Raw genomic sequence first — 22,225 nt, 5'->3', positions numbered from 1 at the left:
GTGTGTGTGTGTGTGTGTGTGTGTGTGTGTGTGTGTGTGTGTGTGTCATTTTGTGTGTGTGTCAGTGTGTGTGTGTCAGTGTGTGTGCGTCATTTTGTGTGTGTGTGTGTGTGTGTGTGTGTGTGTGTGTGTGTGTGTGTGTGGCCGCTGACAGCTTTGGCTGGGCCCAGGACAAAGTTGTCTGAAAGGGCCCCCCAGCCCAATACATACAATGTAATGAGGACCTAATTCTGGGCCCCCACTCTCCCAGGGCCAGGGACAACTGTGCCCTTTGTCCCCCCCTGTCGGCACCCCTGTGTGTATGTATGTGCGTGTGTGTATGTATGTGCGTGTGTGTGGGGGGGCATTTTGTGTGTGTGTGTGTGTGTGTGTGTGTGTGTGTGTGTGTGTGTGTGTGTGTGTGTGTGTGTGTGTGTGTGTGTGTGTGTGTGTGTCCCACGCAAAGGAAGGGACGCAGACGGTCTCATCAGGACACAGAATGCCTTCCGCTCACAGACAGAACAGACAGCGGCAGTGAAGCCTAGTAGATCCAGGTGCTAATACCGTGCTCCAACAAAGCAAGGGGAAAAATAGACATTCATCTTCCAGTGACAGTGACTAAGCATGCGGCAGGGCACACAGGAAGGGACAGGATAGGGTGATATGCCTGTGTCACTATGACGTCATGGAAGCCCTGTGAAGTGGGTGGCAGGGAGAGAGAGAGGGAGAGGGAGAGAGAGAGAGAGAGAGAGAGAGAGAGAGAGAGAGAGAGAGAGAGAGAGAGAGATGCGAAACAAAGGCTCAAGGGCACCCTGACATGATGCTGCACAGTAATTCTGCTAATCAACGCTTCCCCATTCTGAACACTTCTCAGTCAACAACACACGACACCTCTTCTACATGGGAGGATCTTGAATGTGTCAAACATACTGCATTTTCTAATTAATAAGACAGTAATGACAAACCTTTGTAAGTGAAACAGCGCTGTGTTTAAATAGCTTCTGGATTTATTTTACCAACACTCAGTGAAAAGACAGTACTTTGCATTATTACTGTATCCATCTGGCATAAATAGTGACTTGTGTCTTCCTGGCCTGACATTACGGTACATCTCTAAAAATAACAACTTATCTGGTATTAACTATTTGCCATTTTGGGTTGGCCTCAAGAGCAGTACCCATCCTGAGCGAAGCCCAAATTACACCAAGACCATAAAAGCTATTTCTGCATAGTATGGATATGCAGGCTCTGTGTGGATACACATGTTCTATATAATCTATTTCAAAGCGACATCAAAACTATAAGCCCAAAAGTCCTCGATGTGGCATGGAGCTCAATCAAGCAGAATGAAGCCTGGTTTATACTCATCCTGCAACTGCAGCCTACAAACCAAACCTACAAACCAACACCCCCCCCCCCCCCCCCCCCCCCCCCCCCCCCCCCCCCCCCCCCCCCCCCCCCCCCCCCCCCCCCCCCCCCCCCCCCCCCCCCCCNCCCCCCCCCCCACAGAGCTGAAACGACCCATTGCAAGTGCAACGTTCAAATGAATATCTTGGATGGGCCAATATGTGCCATGACTTATGACAGGGCATGCATACCGCTGCCCAAAAGTACTCAATGTGGCAAGGAGCTCAATCAAGCAGGATGACCCTCCCCCTCCCCACACACCACCACGTCCAAATGAATAACTTGGATAGGCCAATGGGTGCAATGACTCATGAAAGGGCATGCATACCGAGTTTAGGGAAAACGATGAGGTACTCTGCGTTGCACTGCGGGCAGGCTACCCGTGCCGTGGAGTTGCCGCGCTGCTTCTCGTCCACCCAGCGCTGCAGGCAGGCCTGGTGCACCCACTTGGTGGAGCCGCGGCAGCGACACGGCCGAACCCACTCTGCCGTGCGGTCGTCCTCGTCTGTGGCGAAGCACACCCAGCAACTCCTGCACACAGACAGAGACACAGGAACACGTCAGGCATTAAGCATAACAAGCATCAACACAGTCACTCATTCAATACATTCATTCCACACATCGTCCGTGTTTTGTGCAGCAGAAACACACACCAGCTTGCATATTCCATTATTTTACAATATGTTTAGCCGTGTTTTTCGTCTTGAACACAGACACACAGGGACGTGAGGCACAGACTTGAAATCAGACACGAGGCACAAACATCAACACAGTGACACTACAAAGCGGATTCCAAAAAAGTTGGGACACTTGGTATTTTGTGAATAAAATCAAAATGCTGGCATTTTCAAAACATTAAATATGTCAATAAGGTAGAGCATTGTGTATAGACAACATATCAGTTGTTAAAGCCAAGTAGAATGATTGTTTGGGGTAATTATGTGACAAATACCAAAAAAGTTGGGACAGGGCCAATAAAATGCTTTTTATGTTGGATAAGACTAAACACAACACAAGGGAGGAGACTTAATATTTAAATACTTTGACTGATGGCATGATTTTATTTAAAAGATAGGTATTTTGATATGCGAGACATGATTTCAGCAGCTCAACTGATAGGTGTGTTCTTCGACTTGTTTACCTTCTTGTTATGCTTAATATGTGGCATATCCTGACTGCAAGAAAATAATTTTGTCACCTGTTTACTCTTATGATGGAACCACACTGTTGGAACATAGAGATTGAAATTTGCCATCATTGTGGGGCAATATCTAAAGGTTGTGCTCCAAAATATAATGCCTTGGTAGCTAAGTATGCTGTTTAAAGTCTGAATATATCATTCAGCCCTCATTGTAATGCTCTACATGAGTAAGAAGACCATAACCAAGGCATCTCTGCACCCCTTTACCATCATATATACTGTCTTTCAGACTGACCACTAAATCAAGCTGAAGTATTCATTTTCTTCATAACCTGGAGGCTTTCCATTCTGTAATCAGAGGACAGTTTAACATGTCTCCTATGTCCATCTAGAATGAGCTTTGCCACTTGCAACACTGTTTAATGTCTGCATCATGTGCCTTAATCAAGTGTTGTGTTTATGGTCATTTTTTCAACAGCTGTCATTGTTGGAGTGTCATTGTTTGCTTATTGACGATGGGTATGTCATGATCTCATAACTCGTGCAATGATTTTACAGAACTCTACATTACAGAAATAGGCCTTATATGCCTGCAATTTTGATAACTCAATCTTTCTGTGTAATAGATCAGTAATTAGTCCCTCAAAATCTTCGCTACTAAGTGCCACAAGCTCTCTGTGGTGGTATTTTATTTGTGCATTCATGTTGGCAGTCAATATAGTTCCTTTCAAAATATTCCTCCTTGTGTTATTTTTAGAATTATCCAACTATTACAACATTTTTTGGCCCTGTCCCAACTTTTTTGAGATTTGTTGCATGGGTCAAATTTTAAATTAGCACATATTTCCCTCAATACAACGCTTTTGCCTCATTTTAAATGTTCCTATGTTGACCTTGTGCCATTGTGCATCTTATGCATGGATTGAATGTTTTGAAAATACCAGCATTTTGATTTTATTCACAAAATACCAAGTGTCCCAACTTTTTTGGAATCCGCTTGTACATACACTACAGTCATTTCACACATTGTAATGTCTCAGATTTGTGTAGACGTAACATCTAATCAACACCTTGCAAATACATTTTAAGTGTCCAAGATCAAAAACACCACCTTTTGCTGTATGTTTGTGTGAGTTTTTGATCTTTAGACATGTTCTCTATTATGTACAGTAACAGGGTCTTGCGAAACACTGTCTTCTCCAAGACATCTCCATTTCCTGATAGCGACGAGTTTGCACAGCATCAGCTGTGTAACTTTCTTACATTTAAAAAATATATATAGAGGACAGGAAACGAGATGACAGGAAACGAGATGGGAGACCCGGGCTGGGAATCGAACTCGGGTCGCCCGCATAATAGCAGTACAGTGCCCAGACGTTAAAGCCACGGCTAGGCCAAAACATTGCTAAATTAAACGGTGAGGATATCTAGCGTCTACGAATATTTTTGTGATGACATCAGCCATATCCGTTGTCTGGCGAGCATCAGAAAAGGCTAGAGGAATGGATCTGGGTTTTAAATGATCAGGGAGAGAGTGGTCACTGACGGACAAGATCGTGGCTATTAAAACCCATGAAAGTGGTCATCCTTACAACACAGGCCAGCTTTGATGTTACAACAGCCTTCTTCAGAAACATTTCATCATGTTACAGACTGCATGTTGCCTTATCGCTTAATCTGCGGTCACGAGGCATACCAAAGCGCAGCTTTGAAACAGAGAATATCATCAGAAAGACATACAGAGCTTGGCCTTCAAAGACCAAAGACTGCCTTAAGAGCTTGTGTGGCAGCGTTGTCCAGCCAATCTGGGCAAGAACTTCACAGAAATAAGAAAGTGAGCGAGAGAGAGAGAGAGAGAGAGAGAGAGAGAGAGAGAGAGAGAGAGAGAGAGAGAAAGAGAAAGAGAGAGAGAGAGAAAGAGAGAGCGCGAGAGAGGGAGAGAGGGAGAGAGGGAGAGAGGGAGAGGTAGAGAATGTGGGCAAACAAGGAGTTGGGTCCAACTAGAAGTGCTCTTTTAAAAGTAGGCAGTCAGCAGAAGCTACTAACTTTGGAGAGATAGAAATGATAAAAGCTGGGCATCTCTTCTCATGTCTATAAAAAGAACCCCTTTCTAAAGAAACGGGGGTGGGGTGGGGTACGGTGGGGTGATGTGGTGTCGGGGGAATGAAGTGAGGGGAGGGGAGGGGAGCGATTGCCTTGGTAGTCAGAAGAGGCCTATTAGAGACTACGCTAAAAAATATGGCAGCAATATAAGCTGATGAGTAAGCACATTGGCCACTGTAGATACTTTACGCAATCATGATCAAAGTCAAAGGGGCCTGACACACTGTAAAGTCAGTCATAGCACTAGCACTAGAGTATATGTAGTGTACAAACAGCATACCTCATATCATATCTGCATTTAACATGTCCAACACCAACCACCCTCCCCATGGAGGAGCATTTCCCGTAATTCTGAGGAAGCCATCTAGACTTGCCAGCAGTGTATGCAGCCCATTGTTGATCAAACTTTTTCCAGACAATGAGCGTCTCATTACCGCCCATCTCATGTAATGTCTGCGTCTCAGGCTCACTGGGCTAAATGTGGAGTTGGCATATGAATAAAAAACAGGTTAGCAAATGTTTCACTCCCAAAGTGACAAAATCATTTACAACACAAAAGCTAACCAGTTCACTGCGGCCGTTATGTGATAATTTCCCCAACCTTCCCCTCACATTTTTTTTCATCTTTAACAAGATGTTTTTTCAATTAACTCTCCTCTTCTCCCGAGTTAAACAACAACAAAAAAACCTTCCATTGCCAATTATGGCTTGACCACCTTTGGCTATTTCCCAAGGCTGTGGCCTGGTAATTACACGAGTGCTCCATCAATGTCTGCAAGGGAACCAATCCAATAGCTTGTTTCCTGTCCTACAGAGCAGAGTACAGCACAGTGAGTGGTGAGACTGCATGATGTGTGCTGCTGCAGTATCCGTTTCTTCCCCTTCCAACTCAACAGCCAGCGTTGACGAAGGGTGTAACGCAAAAAAAAAAAAAAAGTTTTTCAAATTCCTGAAAAAAATGATGGATAAAAATTGGAAAAAAATAGAAAAAAATAAATCACTTAGTGGTCTGTGGAATTTCACCTTATTTTTGGGAAAATTGCATAGGCATGTCACACCGCAGGAAAATGGAGTCACACCACAGGGAATTCACTGCATTATGACCATTTTAAGCCTTTTGTATACATGACTGACATCTGAGCTCATGCTAACTTGATAATAATATTGTGTTTAATCTTAATATGTGTTTTCATTAATAAAAAAAACGTTTTTTCCTCCTATAAGAGCAGTCACACCACAGGACACCATAAAATGAACCTAAGCATTGCGTGACAGAAAGATTGCAATATGAAGATTAAGAGGTTAAGAGTCACCTTAAACTTCCACAGCACTCTCCAATAACTGAGGTACTGACTGGTTAGGAGCCACTCTTTAAGACCCTTGTAGTTGGCCTTGCAGCTGCCCATTCACAAACATTGACATACATGTCACCCCACAGGACGCAATTTGTTTTACGAAATTGAACTTGTAGTTAATATTACTGTCTTGAGTTTTTTCCACATTCACATATCTTAATATAAAGTTAATATTTATGCAATCATGCCAAATGCTTCATACATTCTTCAAAATGTTGTTGGTTAATTTATATATATATTATATTCCAGGTTTCATTAATGTTACAGTCACACCGCAGGATATTTGGCATATAAAGCTTTACATAAATCTTAACATAAATGTTTCTTCTCATCTAAGACTAATATGAAACATACTGTACCACATCTTCTTTCATTGACATTTGTTTTTTAAAGGAAAAATAACAGTTTTGTAGGTTTTTAACCAATGTTACGAAAAAACAAGGCGTCACGTCTCCCACCCCTATACTATAAGCTTAACGCAATGGTTCACAAACCATTTCTATTTTCGCGACCTTCCACCTCCTGAATGGCACATACTTTTTTGTTGATAAATTGATACATTTTTATGTGAATATCACACATACTGGTATCCATACAAGTGAATATTTTGACTTACGATTTATGGAATGTTTATATGACAGCATATTGTAGGTTTGCTGTAAGGCCCTTCTCTCCGCGCCCTCCCCTGCAGTACCTCCCGACCTCCAGTTTGGGAACCTCTGATACAACAGCTGCTGAGCTCCTCCATCCATCTCCTCTAGTCTAGTCTACAAGATACACACGTCTCTCCAACAAACACCCCTGTTGTGCGTCCTTATCTTTTCAATTTATCCAAACCTCCTCAACAGCCATGTCCTTCACTTCTGCTGTCAGCTGCATCCCATTTCTCTCCCCCTCTTCCTCACTCCCACCCCACCCCCCACTTTGGGGCATCGTCTCTCACCCACCAGGCTTAATTGCCTTTCATTCTCCCCTGTCCTCTTATCACCACTCCACTGGACTCATCTCTTGTTTTTTTTCCTCTCCTGTCTGTGAAGGCTCCACAAGGTCATGTGAGTTTGGTAGTCTGGCTATCCATCAGAGGGTGACTTGCCATGCCTCTTCCACTCTACCACACCTGAGCATGAGAAGAAGAAGAGGAAGTGGCAGTGCGTTCAGCTAGCTCAGCCTCTCAATCTCAGGTGCCGTGATGGAACGGGTCCGGCTTGTTGCACTGCACATCTGAGTGTGCTTTTGTGTGTGTGTGTGTCTGTGTGTGTGTGTGTGTGGGTGCGTGTGCGTGATTGAGTGTGTGTGTCTGATGGATGGACCACTCTTCTCTGCAGGTCCAAAAGCCGAGCCCTCTTCGCTCCTAAATCAAGCGAACATGAGTCAGTTTTATGTTGGAGGTATTTTTTCCCCCTGGCTTCGATGAGGGAGCGATCGAGCCCGTCCTTTCTTTCCGTGCTGGGACTGTGCACCACGATCAAGGACCTTTGACAAAATAATGCTGTCAGCTCCACAAGACTCGAAGCAGTTAAACTGTTTACAGAGACTTTCAAATAAGCTGTAAATTAAATTAAGAAACAAAAAGTTCCCTACAGAAAAAGGCATGTAGAGCAGACAAATTAAACAACTTGGGTGCCATACAGACAGGAATCCCAAGGTTCAGTGCTTCAGCTATGCTACAGCGAGTAGGAGACAGAGACAGGGCTAAGTCAATCCATCAGATTTCAATTTGTTTTTTAACCAACGCCCAGAGATACTGCAGGGTGTAGGCGAACGGACCTCAGGAGACTGCAGGCAGTGCTGACGCCTCACGTCCCCACACGACCACAGCAGACTGAGGCCGGGGATGAAGACTAGGCTTTGGCCCTCGTCTGAGGATTGCAAATGCTGTATGCGAGCGTGTGTGTGTGTGTGTGTGTGTGTGTGTGTGTGTATATGTGTGTATTTAATTGTATTTATCTGTATCAGTAGTAGTAGTTAGGCTTTGTTTACTGCGCGTGTGTGTGTGTGTGTGTGTGTGTGTGTGTGTGTGTGTGTGTGTGTGTGTGTGTGTGTGTGTGTGTGTGTGTGTGCAAATGTGTCAGCGAAAAATGTGTGCATTGCATCAGTATGTTAGTCTTTTGCATCTGTGTGTTTGTGCGTGCGTGCGTGCGTGCATGTGTGTTTGTGTGTTTGTCAATGTCTTATTATGTTAGTCTTAGCACATTGGAGGCTGGTGAAACGCAATTTCAATCTTCTGTGTTAACCCTGTTACATGGATTTTTGACAATAAAGTACACTTGGACTTGACTTTGAACTTTGACATGGGGGTCGTGAGGGCATCGTGGCTCAGCGGACTGTAGCACCGTACCATTACGCCCGGGTTCGAGTCCAGCCTGAGGTCATTTCCTGATGCTTTCCCTTCTTACTCTTGCGCTACTTTCCTGTCGCCTCTCATACCGTCCCATTTGAACAAAGGCATAAATGCCCAAAAAATATATTTAAAACAAAACAAAAAAAGAGATGGAGAGATGACGGTTGGTGGGGATGGGTTGCACTTGCTCAAGTACCTTTTGCAATACATGCAACACTGAGCAAGACAGACAGAGGAGCAAGTCATTGCAGGCCTCCTGAGCCAGAGGGAGACAGGGAAGTGAGCAGCAGAGAGAGAGAGAGATAGAGAGAGAGAGAGAGAGAGAGAGAGAGAGAGAGAGAGAGAGAGAGAGAGAGAGAGAGAGAGAGAGAGAGCGAGCGAGCAAGATCAAGATCAAGATATGGAGAGAGCCAGATATAGATAGAGCGAGAGAGAAAGAGAGCAAAAGACAGATCATGTGTAGAGGTGTGTGTGTGTGTGAATGTGTGTGTGTGTGTGTGTGTGTGTAAGGGTCTGAGGGGCCCACATCTGCCCCCCATTTTTCAGCTGTCACGGCCGGCTGAATGAGTTATTCTTAGGTCCGAGGAGGCAAGGATCTAACAATGCTTCACGGGGTTTCTAGGCCAGTCTCCCTCAAGGAGGTGGGACGAATGTGTCTGCAAAAAAGTGTGTGTGTGTGTGTGTGTGTGTGTGTGTGTGTGTGTGTGTGTGTGTGTGTGTGTGTGGGTGTGTGTGTGTGTGTGTGTGTGTGTGTGTGTGTGTGTGTGTGTGTGTGCACGCGCTGCACGCGTATCAGAAGACACAGTTGTCTGTACAAAAACCCAAACACACATGCAAATGCCCTCATGCGGGCTCTTATTTGGTGAATCGCTTCCAAAAGCCAGACTCACCTGGCCTGTTCTTCTGCCAGTGTGTACAGCGGATGGATCACATTTGCATTCCAGACAACGCGATTACTGGCAACCTTGCAGAGTTGGCATTTTAAACAACCGAAGCCACGGGTTTTTACATTTTTGCATACAACGCTGAGATTAATCAGTCTCACACAGAGATGTGGTGCAGCGGGGGCCAACGGGAGGAAATAGAAATCGGTTCCAAGTGATTTGTTTTGGGGTTTTCATGCCACTGGTGGTCACAGGGAGAGAGAGACACACACACAAACGGTGGCATTTGTCAGTTGGCCTGTCGGCGAGCGAGGGCTATTGATATGGAAATTATGCAGAGATTAAAACAGTGGGACGTCTGGGTAATGGATTTCGAAGGAAAACACCTGTTGGCACCTGCGCATGCAACAAGACAATGACAATGGCAATGGCAGAGCCAAAACTGATGCCTTCTCCCCAAATTTGGGAGCCCGTTGCACTACAAAAGGCCCATCTCCATCAGCCTCCAGATGTTCGTTTTTCTACTTCTTTTTATCCATCGTAAGGTTGGAAAAAAATGAAAATGAAAAGCACACAACGCCTAAAATGCGCTGCGGATTCCTGAAGCAACTAATATTAGGCGACCTGATAAAAAAACCTTATCTTCTACCTAAGATCTAGGATGACACACTGAATAATGCAATATTGTATTACAAAATGGCATGTGAACAAACACACAGAAGAGACTGAATGGTAGTTTAAAAACTGTATGCTGAAAGCAAGACATGTTGTGCCCTGCACAGCATACAAAAAAACACACTTTTATTGCTTAGGACATCATCAGCAATAAACTACCCATCCAGCTATTGGCCTTGCCTAGTTAACACCAGATTCTCACACAAGTGAGAGGCTACTTATGCAATGTTGCGTAGGAAAGGTGTGGTTTACGATTTCCTATGGCGATTTATTGGGCGTTTACGAATGTATCATTTGGCATATACATAGCCAGTCGTGTCAGTTGTATCTATTCAAACAAACTGCAAGCTTCCATTTGTCAAGGCTTTCAACCCTTCCCTGCTCTCTGATTGGTTCCCTCGTTGTTCAGGGTCCCTCGCTTAAGTTAGCTGCCATGCTGTCTTTCAGATGGGAACAAAAAGCAAAGCAAAGCAGCATGGAGTTTCCACGGCTACCATCGGCCCATTGGAGAGGTGTATGGGGCTTTAAGTCTGTGGAGAAAGTGGGCAGGGCTCCATAGTGGCCTCCATTCCCTTCACCTATCTCACAGTTATGCCAGCGTCTGCAGTCGATCGCTCACTCATACTCATACTCTCATGGTGCGTTCGCTCGTTTGGCGCGTGGGAGGATGTGGCTGGGTGTCGGACATGGTTGAGGCCAGTCACATAATGCAGCATGTATAATTAAGCAGCGGTGGCTCTGGCAACATGCATAATGCAGAGCACAATCTCTGGCCCTCCACCTTCGAGCCCCCAATGCGCCCTCTCTCAGGATCTGTACGTGTGTGCATGAGATTGTGTGTGTGTGTGTGTGTGTGTGTGTGTGTGTGTGTGTGTGTGTGTGTGTGTGTGTGTGTGTGTGTGTGTGTGTGTGTGTGTGTGTGTGTGTGTGTGTGTGTGTGTGTGTGTGTGTGTGTGTGTGTGTGTGCGCGCGAATGTTGGCGCGTGTGTGAGAGTGTGGTCGTGGATGTACAAACTTGAGCATGTGTTTTTGTGTGTATGTGTGTGTGTGTGTGTGTGTGTGTGTGTGTGTGTGTGTGTGTGTGTGTGTGTGTGTGTGAGACAGAGAGTGAGAGAGATGGCATCGCATTGGTGAGGGTCATGCTGGTCTTAACACAGTCCCTCATTTGGCCCTCTGTCTCTGTGTGTCTGTCTCTCTCTCGGCCTCTGGTTGCTGGGCGATTTTCCATCTCCTGCCCATGAATAAATCATCAGGTCCGTGGGCCACATACAGTGAGTACAGACCCATGCACACGCGCAAACGCACGAACACTCAACCTTAGGGCCTAAAACCTGCATGGGCAGAACTTACATTCTGCTGATGACTCGCCAGTATTAAAAAAAGAGAAGACTGCCAGTCAATGCTCAAGGCTCAGGCCCCAAGGAGAAACACTACTTCAGCATATCAAGTTTGTACCACTACAGTGCTGCAAGAGCATTGTGCAACAGCAATGACTAAGGCCACAGTTTTGCTATAAATGTCAGTAGTAGATGTTTGGTGTCTGTAGCTTGCTATAAATGTCAGCAAAGGGAACGAAAGTGTTCCCAAGACAATTACGTTGCCTGCCTGCCTGCGTCACCTTCATTCCACTCTCTTCAAGGACATCTCATAGACTTGCTGGGGAGGGGAAGATAATCAAACAAACGCTGTGGGCCATGAATGGATGAATGACAGAGCAAGGGACAGCTGACTGGGTTGATGGAGACACTCTGTGCTAGTTCTTTGAGAGGATGGACAGACAATGGCTAGAGGGAATATGATCGACTGAAAGTGAGATGGGGTTGGGGGGTGGGGGGCAGTTTGTTTGTGTACGTGCATTCTCTTGTGACTCAATGTGTGTGTGTGTGTGTGTGTGTGTGTGTGAGTGTGAGTGTGAGTGTGTGTGTGTGTGTGTGTGTGTGTGTGTGTGTGAGTGTGAGTGTGAGTGTGTGTGTAACGTGAGCGACGAAACAAGTGGGTGCCGAGCTGATTGGAATGGGTGGATGGGGCAGATAGCCAGGTCGCGTCTTGTCTCCTCTCCTCTCGTCTCGTCTCGTCTCGTCTCCTCCACTGCAACCACCGAGCAGAGCAGAGTAGAGCGATGACCGTAGCGGAGCTGACCGGAACCGTAGCCGCCTGCCGATCTGCCGTCACAATGGCTGGCATACTGTAGCGCCGCCGGCACTGCGGTTCCAGATTGGCCTTCTCCTGTTGCCGTAACCCGGCACAGCTCCTGACAGGCAATGATACGAACCGGCCGACACCCGATCCGCCCAGGCAGAAACCCAAGCCTGCCTCTGCTGCCGCTGCTATTGCCCCTCACCGTCACTAAACACACCAACAGAGATGGTGCGCACACTAACACCCACACACACTAAGACACACACTAAGACTCACTAACATACACACACAGCTGGTTGCGACAGAGCCATTACTGACAGCGTACATATACTACACTACACAGACATAGAAACGAACACCCTCCACCACACCCATGGTGGCCAATGTACAGCACCACTGTTCCTTGGCCCTGCAGCTACAACATCCGTATTCATGTTCCTCCGCACAGTGACATAAACATAACCAGGATCTTCTCCAGCAGAACATGTGTTACCTAATATGACAATGTCAGCCTACAATAGCACAAGGCCTTCACCCAAGGCCTACATGTATACACTGTGTCTTGAATGGTGGTGAGATGACACTGTAGCTCCCTCTTCCTCTCCGCACTGAGAATCGGAGCCCATATAGATGGCTATAGATGATACACGTCTACTGATCGTTGGGAAACAGAATACTGCAGTAATACAGAATGGGGGTGGGTGGGCGGGTGGGGGTGGTAAGCCTTTTCTGCCTTCCAATGGTGCAACATCACCTCGAGGGATTGAGCAAAAAGAGAATAACCGAGTCAGCATCGTCATTGTATCATTGCTGAAATTCCCACAAGCCAATGGAAGACCATAGCTTTTCTTTCGCTGTTGAAATTCGAACTTTTAAACTTGAACGGCACAGACTCAGTACTTCTATAATACGCACGCACGCACGCACGCACGCACGCACGCACGCACGCACGCACGCACGCACGCACGCACGCACGCACGCACGCACGCACGCACGCACGCACGCACGCACGCACACACGCACGCACACACACACACACACACACACACACACACACACACACACACACACACACACACACACACACACACACACACACACACACAAATCAGAGTGTGTGTGTGTGTGTATCACATATACAATGCTGGGATGCTCGTCCAAGTCAACACTGCGGTTCTCCAGGGTGGTCGGATTAGCACTGCAAGTGGAGTTGACACATAGACGCCTCCTGTGAGCGCTGGCAGGACCAAGCTATGGAGGGTAATAGAGGGGAGAGGAGAGGGGTGTGTGTGTGTGTGTGTGGGGGGGGGGTGTTGCGCATGTGTGTGTTTTGAAGCCAAGGGTGTTGCATAACCACAGTACAGCATCAAGGGCACAAACACACAGGCACAGGGCCTGGGGTGGTAGTAGTGAAGAGAGGGAGTAGTGGTGGTGGTGGTGGTGGTGGTGGTGGTGGGGAGCAGGGGTAGAGAAGGGTAGAATAGGGAAAAGCCCCCTCTTAATTACTGTGAGAACCAGCTGGAGAAGGGAGTGGAGGCAGAGCAGGGAAGGGAAGGGAAGGGGAGGTAGGGAAGGGAAGGCAGAGGTCGTGAAGCGGGGGGGAGCCCAGGCAAAGGGGAGGGCAATAGGGGGAGAGAGCGAAGAGTGGCAGGTTGCCACTGGGGAACAGAGGTGGGGCAATCATGTTTGGCTCCCTGGTGGCTCCCCAAAACACGAGTAATCAGCAGGGGGTGGAACGGTGACCCTGCTGCTGCCATCTCTCATCTCTGTCAGAACACGCTGTGCTGTGCCGCCCCGTCTCCTCTCCTCTCCTCTCTCTGCAAGGCCAGCAAGAGTGCAGCAGAGCCAGGGTGAAGGATTGCACTGCAGAGAAGCAACTGACAAGACAGAAGACAAGAAGCGGAGAAGAAAGACTGCAAAGAGGCACAGAGGCAGAGAAGAGCAGGGCAGGGCAGGCTGACCTCTGCTCCGACTGACGACCTTCAGCGCTTCCTGGTCGTCGGCCAACCAAAGTTCCAGGCCTCTTGTCTTATTATTTTGTAACTGACGGGGACACGCACAGCACGCCCATCGTTTGCCATAATTTGTTAAGTCTCAAGGGCCAAATACCACAGCCTTTTGCTTTCAACAGCTGTTATTCACAATGACTTGCAGCATTGGGGCAGGGTGAATTTAGGTTAAAGTCGTAAGGAGATGTGTCGTCCCTCAAATTCGCATTGGTGAAAGTGGCAAGACGTTTAGACAGATTGCACTGCACTCATGACTAAAAGGAGGTATACTGTAAATGACAGTGAAAATTTAAAGAAAAATGCACATTCAAATCCTTTTTCTTCTTTTACTTGCCCAGCTTTCGATCAAAGACCTCCTGTCAGGGCACCAGTGTTCAGCACAGATCACAACACACTACTTTTTTGATTGGAACAAGATGAAAGAAAGCAGCTCATTCTCCAGTGCACGCAGACAGGTGAAGAAAGAGCAGTGGAGAACATGATAGGGAGGAGAACCATCGAACCAGTGAAACCGACAGACAGACCAACCAACCAGAGTCCTTGGTCCATTTCAAGTCCAGGTTCAAACCCTCTAGGTTACCATTAACATTTCAGCCATGGGGGAGATGGCCAGAAGGTCAAGGTGATAGCATCTCTGGTTCAGGAAAATGAGCCACACAACCTGACACTCACCCCCATGCTATGGAAGCCAGACTCCAACACGCCTGCCTGGCAAAAGGGTGTTAGCAGATAGACCCAGAGGCAGCATGCTTGATTGCTGTTTGGACACCCAGCCTAGGCTAGTGGAGTTGCCAACATTTTCCATTTTAGCGACATCCACTTATGGCATCCTATGATGGATGACTCATGTTTTGCTAATATGGACATGCCACAACAGACAACAAGTGATAGGCGAACATGTGCATACAACACACCTGAGAGCATTCATCTAAAGCTTAAAATAAGTTTAATTATCAGTTGGCACAGGCTGTTGGTATCCAGGCTGGTGGCGTGAGCAGGAGGCTGTGATTGTGCTCCTGACCTGACCCGTATCCTTGTTCTCTCCCTTGGCAATGCCAGTGCTGCTGCCCTGCCAAATTAGTCCAAGATGGACACGCACTGAACTCTCTCTCCAGAGCTTGAGAGACAGGGGACAAAAGAGAGAGAAAAAAAGATTCAACTACCAAGCAAGCAAATGACAGTATCCCTTTCGTCAAACCAATCAGAAAGATGTTATAAAAAACACTGATGAAGAAAAAGTCTGCTTCAAACCAGGAGTTTTTTTGATCCCACTTTTATATTTTTACACAACGTAAAAGCCCCCCAAAATACTAAAAATACTGATACTGACTGGTTTTGGGATCTGGCACCTGCAACTGGCTCACTCACATGGGTCACATGGGTGCGCAGTGAACCAACAGGAGAGAAGTGTCACAGGGCTAGGTTAAGTGAATAGCAGTGGGTAGCAGCCAGTGATGCTACTCCGACTAAAAGGGTCTTCTCTCTGGCTCATTGCTCTACAACTCAGTCAGACAGACACTCACTCCAGTCCAGGGTCTTCAAGGAAGCCCTTAAGCCTGCCCCACAAAGGCTCCTTTCAGTAGGGCTGGGTCACAGGACTGTGGGAATCAGCGGGACCCCGGACACAAAGGGCTACGAGCCTGATGAAGCTGCCTCTGCCTTCGCTACCGTCTCCACTGGATGCTGGCCAACTAACCTGATCAAGTAGCCCAGTGAACGATGTGACGTCATTACATTTTCGATCAAGAGTGTGGCTTTGGTTCTGTTAGCACGGCCCTCTGAGGAAACCTCAATGACCTTGAGGATTTAGAAAGGCACTTCCAAATAAGATGCATCATTGTTATAGCTATTATTTCAGTTGTAATAAAACTGATCAGCTGAGTGTAAATATCTGTGAGTGTCGTGATGATGACGTTGACGGTATGTGCTACATTTGATATGAAGACTAGTGCATTGCCATGCTTACAGCTAGTAAACTACAAACTGCGTATGTGATGCAGGGCGAACAACAACAACAACAACAACAACAAAAAACCTTTCCAAATATTAGCTCTAGCCAATCTGAATCAGCTGATCCCAATTAACTTACCACACCCTTTCAGCCATGTTGATGACCCAATCAGTGAAATCACCCGTGTTAACAGCACAAGCACAAGGAATAATGGCGCCTTCAAATTCTTGGAAATCCAGAGGTAAGTAGCATTCCCGCGGTCATGACAAATTTCTGTTGTTAAACGACAAACTATTAAGCCGTGGCCTGACCCAAAACCATCCCTAACCCTAACCTGTCAGTACAGCAACGTTTCAACAGCATCACTTTTCACAACAACAGCTAAACAAGCAAGGATGAAGGCAAAACCACCCATAACCCTAACCTGTTAGAGGGCGTTGTCGAGCACAAGATAACATGCAAAAGACTGTAAAAGGGTGGTTGACGTTTAAAGGGGTATGCCACTATTTTGGGGCTTAATACAGTTGAAATAGTTGTTTGGGGTTTATAAAGGTAGTAAAGTGTCTTATTTTTCATGTTAAGCGTTGTCTTGCTTTAAGACAAGTTAAAAGAGGGAATATGTCGCTAAGCTAGTGAAAGTCAATGTATCCGTGTAGCATTGTAGCATGCTATACGGATACATTGACTTTCACTAGCTTAGCGACATATTCCCTCTTTTAACTTGTCTTAAAGCAAGACAACGCTTAACATGAAAAATAAGACACTTCACCACCTTTATAAACCCCAGCCAACGATTTTAACTGTATTAAGCCCCAAAATAGTGGCATACCCCTTTAAGGACGTAACACAATTTAAAAAAAAAAAAGTTATTCAAATTCCTGAAAAAATTGATGGAAACATTTGGAAAAAAATAGAAAAAAAATAAAGCACTTAGTGGTCCATGGAGTTTCACCTAATTTTTGCCATTTTTGGGAAAATGTGACCTGCATCAACACATTTCATAGGCATGTCACACTGCAGGAAATTAACTGCATTATGGCCATTTTAATCCTTTTGTATACATGACTAGCATCTGAGCTCATGCTAACTTGATAATGATGTTGTGTTTAATCTTAATATGTGTTTTCATTTATAAAAAACGTTTTTTCCTTCTATAAGAGCAGACACACCACAGGACACCATAAAATGAACCTAAGCATTGCGTGACAGAAACATTGCAATATGAAGACATATTAAGAGGTTAATAGTCACCTTAAACTTCCACAGCACTCTCCAATAACTGAGGTACTGACTGGTTAGGAGCCAGTCTTTAAGACCCCTGTATAGTGTTGCACCGATACCATTTTTTGGCCCTATTTGTTGGTACTCGCCGATACCGATACCACCATTTTAGTGCCGATCCACCAATACTGGTATCGATATCGGTGCAACACTACCCTTGTAGTTGGCCTTGCAGCTGCCCATTCACAAACATTGACATACACTATGTTACCCCACAGGACGCAATTTGTGTTACGAAATTGAGCATCAAGATGTTAATATTACTGTCTTGAATTTTTTTTCACATTCACATATCTTAATATAAAGTTAATATTTATGCAATCATGACAAATGCTTCATACATTATTCAAAATGTTGGTTAATTTTTATATATATTATATTCTAGGTTTCATTAATGTTACAGTCACACCGCAGGATATTTGACATATAAACCTTTACATAAATCTTAACAAAAATGTTTCTTCTCATCTAAGACTAATATGAAACATAATTTACCACATCTTCTTTCATTGACATTTGTTTTTTGAAGGAAAAATAACAGTTTTGTAGGTTTTTAACCAATGTTACAAAAAAACAAGGAGTCACGTCAACCACCCAAAAATTGCACAGCAATGCAGTATAGCAATGCAAGGAGCTCCGTACGCAATACGCCGAACTCAAGTGCTGGTTAAACAGGCTAGTAGCCCCACAGCAAGATGGAGCCCTTAAGCCTTATAAGGGCCGTATGAAGTGAACACAGGATGGAAATGCCTGGGACAAATGCAGGGCACAGGCTACAGCAACAAATACCTGCATCCCTGAGATTATGAAAACATGCCATGTCATGATGACTATGTAATAGCAATTGTTAAATGCACACTACTACTGCACCACACCACACCTGATTTCAGCTGCCATGACTGAGACCTTTCAGCGCTGTTTTTTATGGTGGATTATGTCCTCCACTGATTACACTCTGCAGTAAATTGATTAGTTGCTCGCTTGGTCTCCAAAATGTCAGGGCAATATGAGGTGGGAAATACGGTTCTCTTGTGTTTCAGAAAGGGCAAGGTGGTGTTTTTATAGCTCACATGGCAGAGAAATTCAACTTAATAGGCTACAGAAAACAAGACTAAACATTTTTTTTTCCAAATGCTAGCCCATTAACCCATACGTTTGTACAGCTGTAAAGCTCTAAAGCTCGAAAGACTGTGTTTTATGGAGTGTTCCTCAATCCACCAATGAACAGGCTGCTACTGACCATGTAAAATGGACCCTCTGTCCGCTCTGTGCTGCTTCTCTTCGACTAATCATTCAGAGCCTTTTAATGTACAGAAGGTAAATTGGAAAATTAAAATCGCCCCTTGATTATGTGCTTTCATCACATTACCAATAATGATTTAAGAAAGCAACCTCAGGCTAATGGACGCAATATTCATAGTCTCTATTTATTACTAGTGTCATCAGTGTCTATGATCCTAATTTTGCACATTTGTTCATAAAGCAAACAAGACGGTGATTTCCACAGACAGACCACATTTAACACAAACAGGTTATAGGATATGTAGATCATCCACTCAACGGCATAATAAACAGCAAGCATTGATTGACCATAGAATTATACATGAATTACATATAAGACTAAGCACACTGATTAAGCTTATGTATAAATAACTTATTGATGCATCAAGATGTGCCTTAGCCTTATGTCTTGAATTGGATCTAGGCTTGCTGTTTTCCCATTAATGCACTAAGCTTACTCATATTTCATAATGATATCATGTTTGCAGAAGCCTCCCAAGATCCAAAGGTTTGTTTACATGAAGGTCAGCGACTGAGGAAGCATTGCCAGATCCATACATTAACGTCATTGATGCTAATGGAAATGGCAAGACATGATATTAACGGCACACAACAACTAACATCATCGATGATAAATGTCCAAACCATCCATTGATTTGTACAATCTGCATTGCAACTGCTTTTAATAAGTGGTTCAATCCAACTGATATTATTTAATAACATGGCTGTCTCCACCAAAAAAGGAAATTGTGGTGTGGAAGGCTTTCCATCAGCAAGAGCACAGCACTAAAGCTTACTGCCTTCGTCTTCGTGAATTGTGGTGCAGCAGGGCTGTAACGGGCACAGGAAGTGGAGTTTCAGAGTAGTCAGCTTTGAATCACAAGACCAATTCACAAGTTTCACTCTTGCTGAAGCTGCAGCAAAGGGCCCACTGCATTGCAATATGCAAAATATAGAAATACGCTGTCTTTGAATAGCTGATTCTTTCCTTCATTTTCTCCAGTGATAGCGATGAATTCAAATGTGTTAGCTCTGAACTTCACAGCTGCAGCTGTATGGGTTGGTTAGTAGGCTGCCTCTCAATAAATTCCTTGTGTCTGACATGATTTCTTCTCTGTAATGTGTTAAAGGTGTACTGGACTGAGGCTGTACAAATGTATTCAAGGCCTAACCTACCTCATGTCTGAAAGTTGAGCAGTGTTTTTTTTCTGAAAATGAGATTTCAAGAAGTAGGCTTATATAACCAAAACACTTTGGCCGCATCATCCACTGATTCTTGTAAAGTATGGGGGATGGTTTCAATGATGACCTCTAAAAAATAGCCAAGTAATCAATATGGAATTTTAAAAAAGTCAAGTAAAGATGCCAAAAGCCTTAATTCTGATTCTTGACATTAAACACAAAGATAGCGAGATATTGTACTGCTGAAGTCAAGATAGACTTGGCAAGCAATCTATCAAATAGTAGTTTGAACTGAGGAGCAAATTCACACTCCATTCACAGTATGTGATCAGAAACCAAACTATATCTTCATAAACTCATGGATAGAATTTGATGGATAATTTAATTTTATGCTCACAATGACACCATCCATTTCGCCTCTGTGTTGTGCGTACGACAGTGTCTATGCAGATTCCACACCCTTCATATTTTATGCATCAGTATCACGAATAAGCTTACAATGCACCAAAGCAGTCTCTGGCGCAATTGGTTCTCCATTATTGAAATTCCACTCCGATATGCACACAGAGGCAAAATATCCGTACAATTCAACTTGAAATTCCATTCACTAAACAGAATGAAGTTAACAAAACATCCCAGCTGTGCAGGCCCAATCTGCACCCTGTGTTGTTTCAAACAGGAAGAGATCCAACAATTAACAGGATACGAAAACTCAAGACCAAGGCCAAAATAAGTCAGTTGAGAGGAGCATGGGAAACAAGTAACATCGGCAGGTGAGACACAATCAGGCTCTCTAAGGAAGGTGCTAAATGCACACCAAAAGAGGTGCTGCTGGCAAGCCGATACAATACTTAAGAGAAATAAGAAAGTGCCATGCACACTTTCTTCATCCTCTTTTGGTTTGTATCGGGTCAAGCAGGTGGTTTATAAAGAGTGTGGCTGCCCGGGTTGGCAAGGTAGAGTAGTCTGACTGCATGGCAGAGCAGACCGCTCCAAATGACAGGGTTGTCTGAAAAGGGAACTGTGATGCTGTTGCAAGAAAGGTCTCCCTGCTCATCCCCCCACTTGGGGCACTAAAGGGTGGTTTATGCCTCGAGATCAGCGTCACTGCATCATGATGCAGTGAGCCGCGCAGTTAACGTAGTGAAGCCCCCCCCATCACGCAGGTACTCTGGGGCACCTCCCCAAAATTGTGTCTCGACGCAGGGAGCGACGGCGTGAAAGGGCGAAAATAGGTCTCTGATTGGTCCTCTCGACCAGCCTGCTCTGTCCTCGAGTCGAGAACAAGCGCTACTTCCTTGTTCTAACCTTCGTCGGTCTACGGACTGTGAGCTCTTCATTAAATAAGTTGCCCGTGCTTTGTTGTTTGATTTATTTACACGAACCGAAGACAACACATGCGCTTGCAAGTTACGACGCTGAAGTTATTTGGACAGTTGAAACAGTGGTTCCGAGGTCGAGGAAACATTCCGCTTCGTCCTCGACAAATGAGCCACTTCTTTGTTCCAAACTACTACTGTGGCTGCCAGTGCGATCAAACATGCACGTGATATAAAGATTTAATGTTTCATTTTCATTCTCGTCGAGTCTGTGATGCTAAAAAACAACCGACACGTCTAGTTTACTCTTTGTATTGAAGGCAGTTTCAGCGTGGAATGACATCGCGCAGACCGTGCTTCAAAACAGGGCATAAACAAGAATTAACTGCATCATGGCTGCGTCAAGCTCACTCTGTGGCACAAGTAGGAAGCATAACTGAGCCTTAACTCACAACCTCCAGCAATCCTCTGGCATGGGAGCACAGGTGCAAAACCACAGAGCTAAAGGTCTGGGTCGATAGGTCAGTCACTATTGAATCTGTATGAGGCATTCTACCACCAAATGCTGCTAGTTGGCATTCATTACATGGGACTCATGTACTTCGCCACCACTGATACAGGCCTATCTGACAGCAGTTTCAACACAGTTGGTCAATACCGCTACCCAGCAATTCATCATGAAGGAACGATGAACAATGTGGCATCTTATGTGGGGGATATGGTTTTCCACGAGGGCCAACTAAGGCTACAAGAAAGCACAGCATAGCACCAACAACAGCATAACACCAAGCAAAATGTCCTAGCCTGTTGTATAGACATAGCACATTCTCGTTTGGCCATTCAAGTCAAGTAAGATGCATGGTTAAGAAAACATACAGCAGTGTAATGATGCTAGCCATGCAAACATGCGTTTTAGCCTGTTCCCTCTCAGTGCTCCCAGCATGCAGTGCAAACGAGAAATCTCCATGCTTGATTGCATAGGTAAGGGTGCAGGGTGAGCATGTGAGCAATAAAGTGTAAAGAGAACTGCTACAATTAAGAAGGCAAAAAAGTGTGTGGGGGAAACGGGGAGTGCATTCTCCAAGATCATACAGGATCAACATCAGACTGAAAATGAATGCTGTCCAAGTGAAAGCCTGATAGCTAATTTTAGTAGAGTTTAGATTACAACTTATGGA

At 45.1% G+C, this 22,225-nt stretch overlaps 1 protein-coding gene across 1 annotated transcript in view; it reads right to left on the bottom strand.

Moving 5' to 3' along the window:
* Positions 1-22,225, bottom strand: part of marchf5 (membrane-associated ring finger (C3HC4) 5) — a 41,659-nt gene that overhangs the window by 18,011 nt on the left and 1,423 nt on the right. The window contains exon 2 of the mRNA XM_063191766.1: positions 1,715-1,917. Coding sequence (XP_063047836.1) covers positions 1,715-1,917 — 203 coding nt within the window. The remainder of the gene's footprint in view (positions 1-1,714; positions 1,918-22,225) is intronic.

This window comes from Engraulis encrasicolus, chromosome 24, assembly GCF_034702125.1.
Source record: "Engraulis encrasicolus isolate BLACKSEA-1 chromosome 24, IST_EnEncr_1.0, whole genome shotgun sequence".
NCBI classification, from domain to species: Eukaryota; Metazoa; Chordata; class Actinopteri; order Clupeiformes; family Engraulidae; genus Engraulis; species Engraulis encrasicolus.
The sequence above is the reverse complement of the archived record's forward strand: the minus strand, read 5'-3'. Positions and strand labels throughout refer to the sequence as shown.